Source organism: Rhipicephalus microplus, chromosome 8 (assembly GCF_043290135.1).
Source record: "Rhipicephalus microplus isolate Deutch F79 chromosome 8, USDA_Rmic, whole genome shotgun sequence".
In the NCBI taxonomy this organism is placed as follows: Eukaryota; Metazoa; Arthropoda; class Arachnida; order Ixodida; family Ixodidae; genus Rhipicephalus; species Rhipicephalus microplus.
Genome location: NC_134707.1, coordinates 73814098 through 73831029, shown reverse-complemented (window position 1 = coordinate 73831029; position 16932 = coordinate 73814098). Strand labels below are relative to the sequence as shown.

General features: G+C 42.3%; 1 protein-coding gene across 1 annotated transcript; it reads right to left on the bottom strand.

Annotated features, from left to right (window-relative positions):
• Positions 1-9198: 9198 nt before the first annotated feature.
• On the bottom strand, positions 9199-14065 carry LOC142768280 (uncharacterized). Its single transcript, XM_075870236.1, has 3 exons — positions 13715-14065; positions 9946-10120; positions 9199-9230 (listed from the first exon to the last, which is right to left on the bottom strand). The coding sequence occupies exons 1-3, from the start codon at positions 13889-13891 to the stop codon at positions 9199-9201; spliced, it is 384 nt and encodes a 127-aa protein (XP_075726351.1). The 5' UTR covers positions 13892-14065.
• Between the last annotated feature and the right edge of the window lie 2867 nt (positions 14066-16932).

Sequence of the window (16932 nt, the reverse complement as noted above, 5' to 3'; positions counted from 1 at the left end):
ATTAAGATCAAGAATTTTCAGGAATTAGTTTGTGTTTATAGCGACTAAAGCAGTTGTTTCTAAAAGAGTATTTGATTCACCAGCGTTCATAATAGAAGTCACTTAGGAAATAGCTGGAATATAAAGCTAATCTTGATATGGTCATTTCTGTCGTTTTATTAACATTAATTACTACAGCAGACTGTATTGTGCCTTTCAAAAAACAACAACAACAAATACATCTTCTAAAGAACTTGGCTGCTTCTTTGATAGGTCCGATTTATTCGTTCCAGTTTCAATGCATACGAACTATAGCTAGTGTACCAATGCACTCTACTTGAGTCCATTTCATTGAGCTAACATTTATAGGAGTAAGCAATGAAATAGAAACTGCTGCATCAGGGCATCATTCTTATGACTACACTGCAAGTGTAATTTGATTCACGTAAAGTGACTTTCATTGAACTGTGTAAAATCAATTTTCATTTTTTTCTTTACAGAAGGTATTGCTACACAGCGTACCGGCAGTTTGTGCGGTGGCTCTGGGGGCGACTTCGAAAGGGGGAGCGCTACGTGTTGCCATCGTGTGTCGTGGCGAAAATTCGAGCAACTTTCCCAACAGAAACGCCCACAGGATTCGAGTAACTGGAATGCTAAGAAAAAAATGTTCTGGTTCTGAGGCATAGCACGGTTTCGCAAACTAGATTTTTTTTACATGATCGTGTTTCACCCACGAAAAGTGTAACTACTGCTCAGTGCAGCTCGTGGTGCAATGTTCGGAAAACTTCTCGATTCTCTTGGACTACATACTTGGTTTGTAAGGGCCTATGCAAGTAGTCGAGGCTGTTGAGAGAGAGAAGAGACCGACACCAACGTTGCATGTCTCGCACTTAAGCCAGGCACCTGTGCGGCAACTGCGAGAAATGTGCCCAGGTTTCCCGCACCTGAAGCAGCAGCGTTTCCTCTTCTAATAGTGCCACCCGACAATCGCGCGTCAGGAGTCCCGAGATGCCACAGAGGGCACCTATAGTCTGTTCAGGCCATGAATTTGAACCTGCCGATGACGTTTGTTCTGCTAGTGCTAAGGTGGACGGCACATAAGGTGGTGTCATGGTGTTCGCATATTATGGTTCGGTGATGGGCTCGCTGAAGCTGGTTTCTCGCGTAACGCTTGACTTTCTTCTCTGCTTTCAACTCAGGCAACCTCAAGATTGCCTTCGCTTGCTCATCTCTTGAATGTGCCACAGGGTTCGTGGCGCGTCTGTTGGTTTTCGTGCGCTTTCAAGACGCACAAGTTAACTCAATAAAGTGTTTTCAGATTTGCCATTCTGACTGCCTCCTTCTTAATTGTCACAAACACACAACAATACCAAAAGAGTTCAAGACCATTGCGCACATGAACTAATCTGCAATATGAATTTGGTTTTCAAGATATTAAATGTGGGCATGAACACAGTCAACCAAGTTTAAGAAGGTTGTAGGTTTTGAGCGTAACCTCGAACAGACACTTGCAACAATGCAAACACAGTAGCACAAACAATGCAATGCAAACGAAATGAAAAGCTACCTTACGAAATTCATAACATCAGAGGAGTCAGATCTTGGCAACCAGAAGTCGCAGCCTGCCTCAAAGTTTCCTGTCAAAGGTAAACTGATGATAGGATGCCTACTATGCTTTTTTGTCACTTATTTTGATGGTAGCATTACAGCTTGTTGAAATTCCAAGTGATTGCTATGAAATAACACGAAAGTTGTAATTCCATAGCAAGAGTACACTTAGTCATTTAAATATAAAACATGTGAAAGCTCATAACGAGCACAACTTACGGCAGCACTTTGGAACAATTCAACAGCTCATATGAGAACAACATGGTGGCAAGTCGTTATCATTTACTGTTGACAAATAAGATGGTGAAACATACTTCGCAATTGACTGGCCATGTCATGCAATACAATGCAGTATAGCGACATTCCTGGGTAGAATTATAAAGAGACCATGATATTTCGTAGTTTTTGCTAACAGAAAGGGTGGTTCAGCTAGCACTGCCGAAACTCAGTCTTTCAAAATAGCTGAGCATATTATTGCTTCTATGAAAAATTCAGAATGCAATCATGCGAGATGAAATATATCTTTGTTCAAAGTCTTAGCAGTAGTCAATGAAATATTCGCAGAAGGCACAGTACAAACAGCAACGTTCGTGCTGGAAACGACTAAATTCACTTGGCACACAAACACTTCTGCAACCTAAATAAGTAGTTCAGTTATGACTGACACACAAGTTATGAGTGACACATCTGGGCGAACCTTTACGGTACCTTCTCCTGTTGAGGACGAATTTTCTACCGCCTTACAGCCTTTTCAGTCCTCCGCCGAAGGTGAACGGTGCTGAAACCAAGGAACCACCGAATGATAAAAACCGGAGTGCCTAGTTACTGTATTGATCGACCAACAGGTCAAGTTGTTTTTTTAACTGGTTACCATCATAAATTTTTAGAGGCAAGCGCACACTCCATTTCCTACCTTAACGAAACCTTCAAATGAAATTGAGGAGGCCTTTTCAAATTGCTGAACATGTTTGAATGATATCGGATACCCATGGGCAGAGATAGTACAACAATCAAGCTCAAAACTTTACGAACAGAAAATATTGAACCCATACCTAAAAGGAACCAAGAAACAATAAGAATTTCCTTGAACTGCTAAGTGCACCAACAAGTCCGTTATTTACTCATAGCTGCGGTACTAGATTCAGTGATTGTAGCCAAGAAGCAGAACATGCACCACTTGACCTTGCCTCTACAGCAGTGCACATTGCTACTCATGCAGTTGTTGCAGCGTAGAACTTCCAGGCAATAAATATTGTGGTTTCACGGATGCCTCAGAAGTCCATGATACCTCACCTTAGTCCATGATAGAGAAGACATGTTTGCTCATTGAAAGATGCCCTCCAACAGTATTGAAGCACCTATTTTAAAGACGATAGTCTTTCTTGGGGACCTTCGACAGAGAAATTTTGGTCTGTCTGCCTGTCTGTATGTCTGTATATTTGTCTGTTTACCCAATCTTATCGTTCTCTCAAACGGCACCAAACATCCAACCAAATCCGCAGTGCCCACCAATATTGCTCAAGGTTTGGCGTTCATAGTTGTGCGATTGTCAATTAAAAAGCAATTATTGCGCATAGCTGAGGCGTCATAACAACATGTCGATGTTTTGTATGTCTTCCTTTATACTAGAACAGGCATGCACAAGTAACTCAGGACTGTAGCATTTATCGCGCAGCGCTGACAGTGCAACGCGATGTTTAAAAAGTTAAATGTTTCCAACGCTTTGCTACGAAGACATGGTGGTAGAACCTGCCCGTCGCTTTGCGTTCAACACCTTATCACATCCGAGACCGGCACGCATCTTTCTCTGCGGGTGCGCACGCCTTCGTTTTCGAAGATGACTGTCCGAAGGCGCTCGTGTCTAACATGCCTCGATGCGCTCATTCGTCTCCGCTACAATCTCGAGGCGCTATAACGCAGCGCTTCCAGAATATCATTCAGTGCTTTTCTTCCGTGGAACATCAAATAAACATTTTGTTCACTCTTTCCAGATGCAAGATTATCGTCTTTCGACGATATTTTTAGTGTAACATACAGATTCTGCCGATATTTTTATTTGTGGTTTGCGTAGAACAATAGCAGCAGATAATTTTGTTATAGGTCTAAATTCCCATATCGAATCATTTAGTATCTGAATGACGCAATAATGTCGCTACGCAATTGCCGACCGCATCACCACGTAGTGGCGCCAGCCAGAAATTTTCGGGTGAGAATGACGCCGAAAGGTTCCCACCATATGATTTGATGAATGAAATGTTAAAAGCTATCGTATTGTAAGATCGAAACTGAAATTACTGAAATTAGTAAGCTGTTTGAATTTTCTTTTCTCTGCTTCTTCATCGAACCCTAAACACAAGTGGCCACAATAAAAAAATCACTGTGACTTCAGAGCGCGGGTATGTCGCTAGCTGCCATTTTGGGTTTAGGTTTCTGGCTTGCGCGGGTCGGATGTCCACACGAAAGACCTCTCTCTCTCTCTTTCTTGCTTTTTCTTGCTTTTGGAATTTATTGAGCTCTCTCTTTTCGCACATGCGCTGTTGAAGCGGTGCAGTGCACTATTGTTGTTCGTCGGGCGGCTCACCAAACAAAGCGTGAAGAATCAATAGTACTTCGCTGTAGTGGTCGTTCTATAAGTTACGTTTTCAGAATAAAAGGAGAGATTGACTCAAAATATTGAAAAAAAAACACCAGAAAATGCCTTGGTTCAACGCAGTAGCTCCCGCTCACGTTCTGGCAAGCCAGGCGTCAGGCACAAGGTCAGGATTATATTGATAAAAAAAGCAACAACGCGGTGCGAGCTTCTTTCCAGCTTATTTCATTAGAGCATTTCTTCGACTTCTATGACGTCATGGGCAAGTCAACTGTGGTCAAGTGACTCCGCGGAAATCGAGTTGAGGGTCAGCAATTTCCTGTTCTTGTATTTTGAATTTTCTAGGCCGAATAACTTCAGACTGCGCGCCATTATCACTGCTTTTTCTGCTCATTAGTCGGTCGGTACTTTAGTCTACACAATTCACAAATAAATCATGGGGGTTTCAATAGTGTTGGAGGGCCCCTGTGATGCCTTTCTTAAGGGTCCTGCCACTGTTGCTGTCTCTCAAGTGAAAGTTCGAGGTGATATGAAAATGTAGGCTTCATCAAAGTAGGCACTACTTCATGTATTCAAAATATCTCGAACAGAATTGTAGTGCAAGTCAGCTATTGTAAAAATCATTGATGGCATGTGACAGTCATTCGCAAGCCTAGTGCTTTGGTTTCATATTCTACAAAGGTGGCCAATCTGCTTCAACTGCCAACTGTCACATGAAAATGGTTCACTTTAATTTAGGCATGGTATCCTACAATCGTATTCTGTACAAAGGAGTGCTGCTGCACATGTGGCTTCCTTTGAACAATACAGGTTAAAAAATTATTAACTAATTGCAAGAAATACTGAAATGCCAAAAAAGGGGGGACCTAGGTTTGTTAGCTGGATGATTTGGCAGCCCCAAAAACAGAAACAGCTCAAAACAATCACCCAGCACCTCAGTGGTGCAACTGAAGCCTCAAGATACAGCATAGATAGACTTGGTACAGAAAATATTCACAATAAAGATTTTACAATGCTTCAAAATAGTGCACCGATTGTAAAACAGAGGAATCACAACAGCTGGTTTAAACTTGCCAGCTAATTACATTCATGAGATGTAACTGGAGCTCAAAATGTGATGTGACATATACTATATGATTATGACAGACTGAACTTGGTTCCTAAATGAAGGATCAAGGGTGATAGAAACAATGTTTGGGAAGTAGAACCTTTTTTTATCTGGTTTGTGATGTGAAGCTTAACTTTTTGTCATTGTGTTCAAGGCCCTCTACGTATTGATGACAACTTTCGCTTCAAGATAATAACTACAAAAATACACTATGGCAGCAAGGCATAGTGCTTGGTTAGAAATACATCTGTGGGTGTGTGGTTAGACTATTTAGGAATGGCCTCAACGACTTACAAAATCTCGGACAATCTATGGTCCAAGGTGCAAGCTACATAGTAATGCAACAGTGGTTTCTTTATGGACAGAGGTGGCTTGCAAATGAGTGAGACAAGCTGCCCCAAGCATCGTTTCCAGCATAAGCACTTTGCTAGTCTGCGAACGTTCTCCGAAGAACTCTTGGATGTTTTTCATTACGACAACCGTCCATGTTCCCTCATTTCACGTCATACTGCTCCCACCTTAGACAAGATTCGGAAAAACTGACATACAAGGGATTCCAGATTCTATCCAACTGTATGAGCGCTATTTGTGTGAGAAACCTTGTTTGTGTGCAGCTACCAGATATTTTGGGCACCTGCTGAGCATCCTTGGATGTGAATTTTGGCAGTACTTTTTCTCCACCTGTGAAAGTGCTTTCGAGAATGTGTCGTGCACCTGACACAGATCCATCACTTTTTCGCGAAAGTCTTGTGCATAGTCTGAAAAACAAAAAAGTTTAAGGTACAGTTTCTACCTTGTTTTCATACCAGTACACATGTAGAGTTTGTACCCGTACACATGCACATTCCTACTATATGTCTCTCAGACAGAGAAATGTTTCAGCTACAGTCATTGTAGTGTATTGATTTACTGTCGCTCTTGAGGGCTCCTATCATAGTGGCTTGCCTCTTACTAACCATACGTAACAGGCTAATGCAGGAAATGAACTTTTCAAGCTTAAATATTGTGTGTTGCTTCATAGATAACTAAGTTACAAAATGTACCTTATTGATTGTTCTACTTGACACTGGTTAACAGAGAGACTCATGTATCTCACCAGTCAGATTATTTACTGCTCATATTTATCGCTGCAAGTGTACGTGGTTGCACACATTCATATTGAAGTGTTGCATAGCTTTAAGAAGCGCACGCGAGCAGTCTGATTGCTGACTACTCGTAATTTTTATCCCTGCGACTCCTATGTGGTTGCACACTTTCCAGTGACAAGGTGATATGAATTTCAGAGTTTCAGAAAGAGAGCATGCTGTGTGAACTGAGTTACACAGATATGGGCAAAATATGCGTAATTTTACAGATGGCAATGCCATTAATCCAACAAATCTGTGCAAATATAAGCTTGTTGTGACAAATGACACTGGCACTCCTTAGCTCACTATGAAAACAATACTTCCTATAGATTGTATGCAGTGCTATGGCATGTGAAGGATTGTGTATTCTGACCAAATATTGAGAACTGCTTCAAATAAACCTAATTACATACGCATAGATGATTGCCAGAAGTGCCATTGATAAAGCATACGTTTTGTGCGGGCACGTGAGGTAACATTTGGCAGCTAAAAATACAAGCTTAAGCAGCCTACATTTTTTCGTGTGCAACATGTTTTATAGTGTGCGTAAATTTTTGAGAGCTGTTTCCTCGCAAACCATTGCATGGAAGCTTTCTTCATTTTAGATTGAGTGCAAAGGAGTTGACACTTGCCTTCATTTAAAATACCTACACGAGGTTGATGAACACACTTGCTCCGCCATCAGCTTCGTTACTTTCGCTCCACTGTTTATTCAATGGTTGCCTACAAGTGTATTATTGAGTATATAGCATGTCTGTACAAACAAAAACCTCTGTAACTAACACTACATTGAATAACAGGCAAGGCAGCAGAGTGTGACAGTCAAAGGGGACTTGCCGAAATTGGTGACTGTCTTGAGTGCACAAGGGGTCGAGGTGCTTGGCCTGCCCTTTAATGTCTTGACGCGCCTCTACTCTGTGCCGTGACTACTTCTTGCTTGTTCTCGTTGAGAGTTTTCAATGAAGTGCAGTACTGCAATTAGTGTCCTTGAAAAGACGTTTCACAACAATAACAATGTATTACATTCTCATATAGGAGGAGGAGGAGGAGGAGGAAGGGAAGAAATTAAAGGCAGGGAGGTCAACCAGACGCACATCCAGTTTGCTACCTTGCACGGGGGGAAGGGGTGAGGGGATTAAAGGAAAAGAGAGAGAGAAGTGAAGGGCGACGTGTGTGTAGATGTGACCTTGTCCATTGCACGCTTATAAGCGGTTGCGTAGTCCGGTCGTCTTTAAAAACTTAGCAGTGCTCGCGTCGCTTTGCTGGCCTGTGACGCGTACAGCCATGAACCAAGAATGTTCTCTTCGGAAAAAGGTCTACTGTCTAGCGTCTCTAACGTTTCGCGCAGCAAGTTGCGTTTGCTCGAAAAACGTTCACATGAACACAGTAGATGTTCTATTGTCTCGTCATAGTCACACGATTCACATCGGGAGCTATCTGCCATTCCTATGCGAAAGGAGTACACCTTTGTAAAAGCTACTCCTAACCACAGGCGGCACAGTAAAGTTGCATCCTGGCGGGAGAGGTCCGATAGAACTTGAAGCTTTTTCGATGGGTCCAATTTGTGAAGGTGGCGGTTCCTGACACTGGGGCCACTCAGCCAAGTTTCCGACATGGTGTTAGCGAACGAGTGAAGGCCCCTTGCAGCGTCGGTTCTCGACATTGTAATTGGGGTTGTCTGGGCGTCAGCGTGGGCGGATCGGGCAGCATTATCTGCAAGGTCATTACCGACAATACCGCAATGTCCCGGTAACCACTGGCACACCATGTCATGTCTATTTTATAAAACTTCGTGAATCACTTCTCTTATTTCATTCACTAGTTGTTGATGCTCCCTTTGTCCTAAAGCTGATTGCAAGCTCTGAAGGGATGCCTTGGAGTCGCAGAACACAGCCCATTTCTGAGGTCGGGCTTCTGCTATATAAAGTATCGCAGCACGTAAGGTGGCAAGCTCCGCTGCTGTGGATGTTGTCCTATGCGACAGTTTGAGCTTTATAGTGACCTGGTGCGCCGGGATGACAACAGCACCTGCGGAGCTGTCAGCCGAGACCAATCCATTGTTGTAAATGTGGGTCCTCTGGCCGTATTTTTCGTTGAGTAGCGACAATGTCACCTGTCGTAGGACCACTGTTGAATGACGGCTCTTGTTCATTATTCCCGGAATAGTGAGCACACCTGTGGTTCTTGTAGGCACCATGGAGGTGACGCTGGTCTTGTTGCTGGAGTGAAGCCGAAAGGAAGGCATTCTCTATGGGCAGAAATATTCTTTGAAAACATCGCTTGCCCCATATATACACCATATTGGTCATATAGGCTCAGCAGGCTCTCGTGCCTTCATACGGGAATGCTTTGGATTTTGGGGCAAAATTATTCAAGAGACCATGAGAGGACTCCCAGCTGTTGGTTTGCACGGATGATGATAGTTTACGGATGTCTTTCAAGAGCTACGGTGCAGTCACGGTGCATTTATTCTGTATGTAGGCTGGAAAATCTGGAGAAATGGGTAATACGTGCACAGTAGCGCTTGATATGTGCAGCAGTTTTTCTGCGGCACTGTTTGGGTATTTGTGCTTACCAGCAGTGAGCCAACGCATGCGGCGAGATTTTCCCTGGAAACAGCGGTGGTACAAATCTCCGTGCCCTTCAAGGATGTTCTTCACAAGGTTTAGAGCGCTTCTCCAAGCAGCCACCAGGAGGTCTTCATTGCCTCCATAAGCACACACACACCAGTATAAATGCTTGACTAATGATTGCGTCCATTCGGTGATTACAGCACATCCGGCCTTTCAGGAAGCACTAGCCAGCTTTTTCCTGATGCCTGTAACAATGCAGTTGCACAGCACACTCTTTACTGCTGAATTTCAGAAGGAAGTGCACAGGTGAATATCATAATACTTGCAGAAAGAAAATATGAGCATTGATAGGAAGCATGCAAACTGATGTTGCAAGCACTGAATGCTTGTATATGTCGGCCCACTGATTTCCGCATTGATTTGTAATTGCCTTGGTGCAGCAAACTTAGCCAACAAAGAAGTTGTTATGCAGTGTACATGTTCAGGAAGCACAGTAGTGCAAGGCCATGCAATGCAAAAGTGCAAAACGACTTTTTCACGCCTTTCCAACACGCCACACGTCATAGTGTTGACCAATCCCTGGGCAATACTGCCGTATGTATTTTTTTATGCCTGGGTGGCGGTGTGTCGTGAGTGACCTCACTGCTTTCCATGTTGCGAAAGAAATTTCAGATCTATTATAACAACTTCCTTCTCCATTGTGTCACTCACCTTCGCTTATTCACTCTGCAAACAACTATGAATAGAGAGCACATCTACTATTGATATACAGCTCTGGAAAAACTGTAGTAATGAACAGTTCAAGCATTGCGATGAACGGTCACATTAATACTTTGATTAATCACAAAACTGCTAAAGTCGCAGGCCAACAATATATACACGATATTTTTTGTTGTCTGAAATATATTATGCTTTTTAATCAAGTGACATTGAATATACACGAAATATTTCTTGCTTTACTTAACTTCTTCACTTGCACTTGCTCCATGTGGATGATTTTTTTATCTCGGTACAAGAAGGAGTACATCAGGTATTTCGCACAGTGACCAGGAGAATCGCGCAGTCCATCATCACAAAGCTGTAAGCTGGTCTCATGCAGCTGTGTCAGAAGTTTCTCATGGTGCTCCTCCCACATCTGTAAGAAGTTTACAATGAAAATAAGTGTACTTCTGAAGATGATCAAAATTCATTTCGTGTGACAACGCAGGAAAAAATAAAAAAGGCTCGGCATTTTCGCCCAATTTTTTCGCTGACATAGGAAGCATGTTCGCTACTCTTCTTCAATTAAATACAGCAAAATGTTGATTAACATAGCAAGATATTTTATGCTTCGTGTTCTTACTTCTGCCATTGAAGAAAAAAGTTGTAAAATCTGAAAAGAGTAAGCGTTCTTCTGTGATATATGTTTTTAAATTCAGAACATTGCAAAAGTCTCTAACATGAATGCGATATCTTCACAAGCTGATTGTACACATGACACTATGCAGACAAAGAAAAATCACGAAAAGGCAAACCAAGAACAAAGGAAACTTGCAAGTAGAACAAAGTTATAGCACCTAACTACACGCATGATCAGTTATAGCAACATCTGTCGAATACATTCAAATTTACTTGTTACCCCTAAAAAATCAACAACCTCATAATTATATCAAGGTCACAAACTGTACAGTTATGTGAAATGCTGTTTCGACATGATAATCTAGACACGGATATTTTTAATTATTTTCTATATAACTTTGATGGAAATGCACATAATAAAGTCAGGTTCAAAAAGTTGAGATGAGAAGATACGCACTCAGCCTGGCGTGTATTTCAGGCAGAGGTCAGCCAAAGATGTGGAGCACAATCACCCTCATTCATGAAAATCATTTTGCCCTTAAGGCTCACTTTGCGTCAGACTCGCCAAAGTTTTCCTCAACAGGACTTACTCGAACAGGACTCACTGGAACTCAAACTCGCCAGAACACTTGATCCGAGTCTGAGTGAGTCTAATTGAGCAGACGTATAAGTGAGTTCAGAAATTTATTGTTGTAGCTGAATGCAAATCACTTTTTCCTTGGCATTCCATCCATGCTTCACTTCATTGTGAGTTTGTCCTTTGTAAGTGTCATGTACATGTTGGTTTTCAATAAATGTGTCTAAATGAAAGTTATTTCCTCACTTTGTTGTGTCATTCATCATTGATGCATAACTTTACCGGGTCGATTCACGGTACTTCATAACATAATAAAATTTTTGGTGTTTCATTGGTTACCTCAATGACATGCTTTCACTGCACACTGAAAAATATATCATAACAGCATGAACCTTAATTAATGTTTATGAGCAAATACACATTAGAAAGTACACGATAATAAGTGAATTTACCATATAAGGCAGAGCTGGAAAAGTTGGGGCACTTTGTACAGTGATATTTTTATTTTGAAGAACTTGAACACGGAACGATGTTTGATTGACTATAATGCAAGACTAAACAAGCCAAAACCCTCCGAGATGTAGCACTTCCTACGGCTCCTGTTTAAGCTTTAAACAATTGTTTGTAATGACTTAAATTCGTCCGGATGAAGAAATTGTGCGGTTGTAATCTGACAGCATTACAATTGAGATAGCAGAAACTTCGAAATGTAAAAAAGGCATCTTCTAGTTACAGAAAGCTTCATTCACGTAAGACGTCCGCCATCGCATGCATGCGTTTGGTGGGGTAGCACCATTTTGTGAGCCGTTGGCAAACACCTACGAAGTAACCAGAGGAAAGATAGATCACTGTGCCGTTCCTCCAGACTCTTCTCTATATAGCGTGTACAAAATCAGCTCATTATTGTTTGGATACTCGGAGAAACCTGTGCGCATTTACCATGGTGAGGGAAGGAAGAATATATGCTCTCTGGTAATTGAAGAAAGCCTGGTCACTCATCTCTTGCTTGCCCAACTGTCGCTTCATCTTGAGTGCACTAGTCGGACTTGAGCCGGAACAAAGCAGCGCTGTCGAAAGGACAATGTGGCCTTTTGGCTCTTTTCCCACAAGTGGCTGGCTAGACCATATGCGCAGATGTCTTTGAGGACACTCTAATTGTGCTGGTAACTGAGTGCCGATGCAAGAGAAGCTTACAGTGACTGAATCTGGCGCACATGTGTGGCACCGGTTAAGAAGTGTCTCCAGGCGAGACTGGTGCACAATTAAATACTCTTGATGGTTGCCTTGTGTGTGATCTTCTACACTTCTGGCCAAGTCTGATATGCACAGCTTAAAATGCAGCATTTGAATATTGGTCTCGCAGTCATAACATAAAGTGCCACTACAAATTTTTAGCTACGTGTATAGTGCGAATGCATCATTCTGACCAAGAATTTGGTTTATAAGTGCTACAGGCATCCTTGAAAACTCACTTCAATCGGTTCAAGCAAAAACAAATCACTGCCAAATATCAAGCCTCTGATTTTATGACATTTGAGCTCCTTTTTATTAGGAAGAATAGTAATAAACATAAGTAATAGTGGCCAGGGCTGTAGTATTATTGGTTGCAATTGCAGCCTGTGTTTTAAAAAGTGAAATGTACCAACTCATCAGCAATTGGGTCATAAGAGATGCAAGTCAAGTTCTCTGGTAAGTACATCACATCGTGCAAGGCAGGCTTCCATTTCACTTGTGATGGGTCTGGTGAGAATAGAAAGGTAGGCTCATATATTGACGTCTCCAGCTGTCGGGTTCTCTTTGATCTGTTCGAGCATTGCAAGGTTCTTTGCTGCGGCGTTGATGTCATGGGGTTTTTCCTCTTACACATCTGTGTTCTCCTCCTCTTTGCTGGTGTTGATGTTGTGGCTTTTTTCCTCTTACGCATCTGTGTTCCCGTCTCTTTTGAGCTCTTCACAGTTAAATTAACTTGGACCCTTGCATTTAAAGTCACGTTGTAAAACACTGATATTAAATGTTTTTTTTTTCAAAGTACAATAGCTGCGATCAAAGTTATCCTGCCCTATAATTGTTTAGTGTTAGCATAATTGAAGCTGTGAGGTTGTTGTAACTAAACTTCAATTTTTCCGTTTCTTTTGCTTTATGTCGACATATATGTAACACAGAAAGGACGAAACCACAACTATGGTCCTCCCATTACACATTTTGGCAACACGCTTGCTTGATTTCAAATATAACTAGACATCTACGTAGAAAGCACCACCTCATTGCCTGGATTAATTGAAATGATAAAACAGTTTTCCAATTCCTGCGATAGCTGCGCTTTTTTTCACTCCAAATGAATATAAAGTAGCAAAGAGAAATAATGAAAATATGAACGGCATATTTCAGCTTCATTCACAATGTACGGAATGTGCAGAATGGCTTACAGAAGCACTCACTGATTCTCGTGCCATGCAGACAAAGTTGCACACTTTTGTCATTGTCGGTCTTCGATGAACGATCAGTTTGAGTTTCCGCGTGAACAGCCACCAAGAAATAACGAAGAAATTGAGAAGCTCCCCGTCTCGTGCGCCCGAATTTCAAGGGAACTCTGTCACCATTGTTTAGCGCAATTGCCATAAGATGTTCGGGTTCGTTACGTACCTTCGCGTCAGTGTTGGGGGCGGTATCGATTGCAGAATGTGTGGTTCTGTATTTTGTATATTCAGTCTGAAAATAACAGAACTCCTCGTATTGTGGCCCTCATACATGGATCTCATATAAATATGCACTATTGCAGCTTTCTTTATCAAGAGGAACAAATGTCGAACTCACCGCGTCGTCATCCTTCAGAAGTGTTTGCAGGTCGTCGGACACAGGCAACTTTGGCAGGATGTCGAGCTGACTGTCGAACTCGGGGAAATACTGATGAGACGGCACTGGGGCAAAGCTTTGCTCGAAGGGGCACATTGCAAGCATCGACCAAGTTGCGGTTGGCCTCGTAATCCTCATCCCGAAAGCGTAGCGAGCACACCCGCACACTCTTCCACTGTTCAGCAGGCTGGTGCAAGGGCATGACACTCAGCCACTTCGAGCGTAAGGGTTCTTTCTGCGGCATCCTGTGAAAGACAGATTGGTTTCCCTCTTGCGGTTCTGGCGGCGTGCAGAATTGGGGCATCCGGCAACATCGGCAGTATGCGGCTCTCTGTCAACTGTGAGTGCTACTTTCACCGGTGTGCAAACACACGGCAGCGCGCCATAACGAAACTGCCACTGAAAGGCGACGGCGTCGTAGGTGTAATCTGACCGCGTGAGTGAGACAGGCGCTCGTCGAAGTGCATTTCGGCAAACACAGAACTGCTGAACCACGCGCGACGTTCCTTATGGCAACGCAAAAGAGATTCTTTTTTTCTTGAATGAGACAGAAATGAACAAACAGCATTTTATTACGTCTCTTGATGCTCGGAAGCTTTTTTTTAATTAATGCAGCTAGTTTGATTACTGGTGACTATTCATAGGTGGTCCCTTTCACGTCATCGGGATAGTGTTCAGAATGTCCTACCATAGCGCTGGTGTTCAAGTGCATTCACCATAATTTCTCGGTAAGTAGGGCACTGCTGTTGATAATGTCGTTTTAGGTGTTGTCATACATTGAGCTCTCACTCAGACATAAATTGTTATTTGACTTTAGTGTCATTTTGACATGAAAGTGTTGCATGCCGGGGTGCACCATGGCTCCGCTGAGGTATTTCGTTGTCAATATGACGTAGCAAAAAATATACTGAGATCGCAAAGAAAAAAAACGAGATTCAAAACTTCCGTGACGGGGTGACAAACCAGCGGCCTCAGTTTTTGCACCACGCGACGGAAGCCACTAAGCTACAGAGCGTGCATTCTTAAGCCCTCTGATGGCAAGCAATGTATAAACACCATATACCGTTGCCAGCGGTCATAACTACTCAGCATCGCCACGTTTTCGTCATCAGTAGCGATACGCGCAACGTCATCGCGTTGCGCTCCATCGCGTTTCTTTAAGCACGCGCCTTCACGGGCGTGGTATCTCTGTCCCTCTTGGGCCCGCCTTCATGAGATCAGACTCGTTATTCCGCAGAGCATGAAGGTAATTTCGCTTGCTGCCGCGGCCGTGTTTACAAAAGAAGCACGCTGTTCACATACAATGAAGTAAGAGTTGTGACAGTTTTTTGTGCTCAACCTGTGTACACTTGTGAGTTCGTTTCGTGAATGGTGATCAGTGGGGCGCAGCGTATAAGCGGAGCAAGTATTAGGCACCGCCTTTTCTTGCTCCAGGAATTCGTGCAGGAACGAGCACTATCGGTCGGATAGTGCTCGTTCGCACTATCCGACCATGCACGCATCAACCCATGAGTAACTGTTTTGCTAATCATCTGTAAAATATATAGATAGATAGATAGATAGATAGATAGATAGATGGATAGATAGATAGATAGATAGATAGATGAATAGATAGATAGATAGATAGATAGGTAGGTAGGTAGATAGATAGATAGATAGATAGATAGATAGATAGATAGATAGATAGATAGATAGATAGATAGATAGATAGAATGTTGACAAGCTTTCCGTGGTCTCGAAGCCGCAATTTGAGATGAGCTAAGTGTAACATGTAATTGTCGTCATTATTAGGTTAGAAACCCCACAAAAAGGACAATTATTTGTAACGTTTGATCGTATAAAATAATTGTCGTAAGGTACTATCAGCGCTAATAATAACAATAATGTTTGTCAAACCTAACTTAGTGTGCCTTCAGAGAAACAAACTGAGATTTCCGCTGCAAAACAAACTTTTTACAGAAATCACTGGATGACATGGCTGGTTTATAACTCAATATAGACAGATCATATGAATCTTGAACGGTGGTTCGTGTATTGTTTTTGCCTCAAACAAATATAAATTCATAGTCTCAATTCAACAGCGTGTCTACATGCCACATTCATAATTCGGTTGCCACTGTTTCACTTCGCATATACCAAATTTGGTATTACAGGACGTGAATAGACGACGAAGGTATGTGACTGATGTAAACATGGTTATCATGAGATGCGTGAGCTCGTGGCCGTTTTGAAAGCTTCACTTACACAAAGGTTCGCATTTCGCGACGTGAAGAAATACTGAAGGCTTGGGACAGGGGCGAACATGATAATCATTAGGTACGTGTATTGTAACAACATGACTACATGCTACGCTCAAGATGCGCTCGTGGCCATTTCAATAGCTGCACATGTACCAAACTTGGTGTTACGTGACGTCAATTAATGAAGAATGTATATGACTGGTCTAAACACGATAATCACGACATGCGTGTCATTTGCATACATGACAACCTACAACGCTCCTAATGCTCTTGCGGCCGTTTCTCCAGCTCCACATATAGCGAATTCAGTATCACGTGACGTGAATAGACGACGAAGGTAAATGACACGTCAAAACATTATGATCATGTTACGCGTGCCATGTAAAGCATAACCACATGCTACACTCATAGCAGGCTCGCGGCCGATTCATTGGTTCTACATATATAAAATTTCGAAATACTTGACGTGATAAAAAAGTAGAATGTAAATGACAGGTTCCAGCATGATATTGAGGATTTGCCTCTCATGTAAAACCTTGCCACATGCTACGTTCATAGCGCGCTCACGGTCATTTCGCTAGCCCAATATATACCAACTTTAGTATTACGTGACGTGAATAGAGAACGACGGTAAATGACACGTCAAAGCATGATAAATACGGCATGCGTGTCATGCAAAACTTGACTACATGCTATGCGCTTATAGCACGCTCACTGCAGTTTCGCTAGCTCGACATGCACCAATTTTAGCTTCAGGTGACATGAAAAGTTGACGAAGGTAAATGACACGTGTAAGTAAGATAATTTTAACATGAAAGTCATCTATGACATAATTTATAACCTCCAGGCAACGTTGTTCTTATTTTAAAGTGATATATCTCCATTCTTTATTCGTACATCGCTTACCATCGATTCCCACTGTGTGTGCAATCTGCCAAT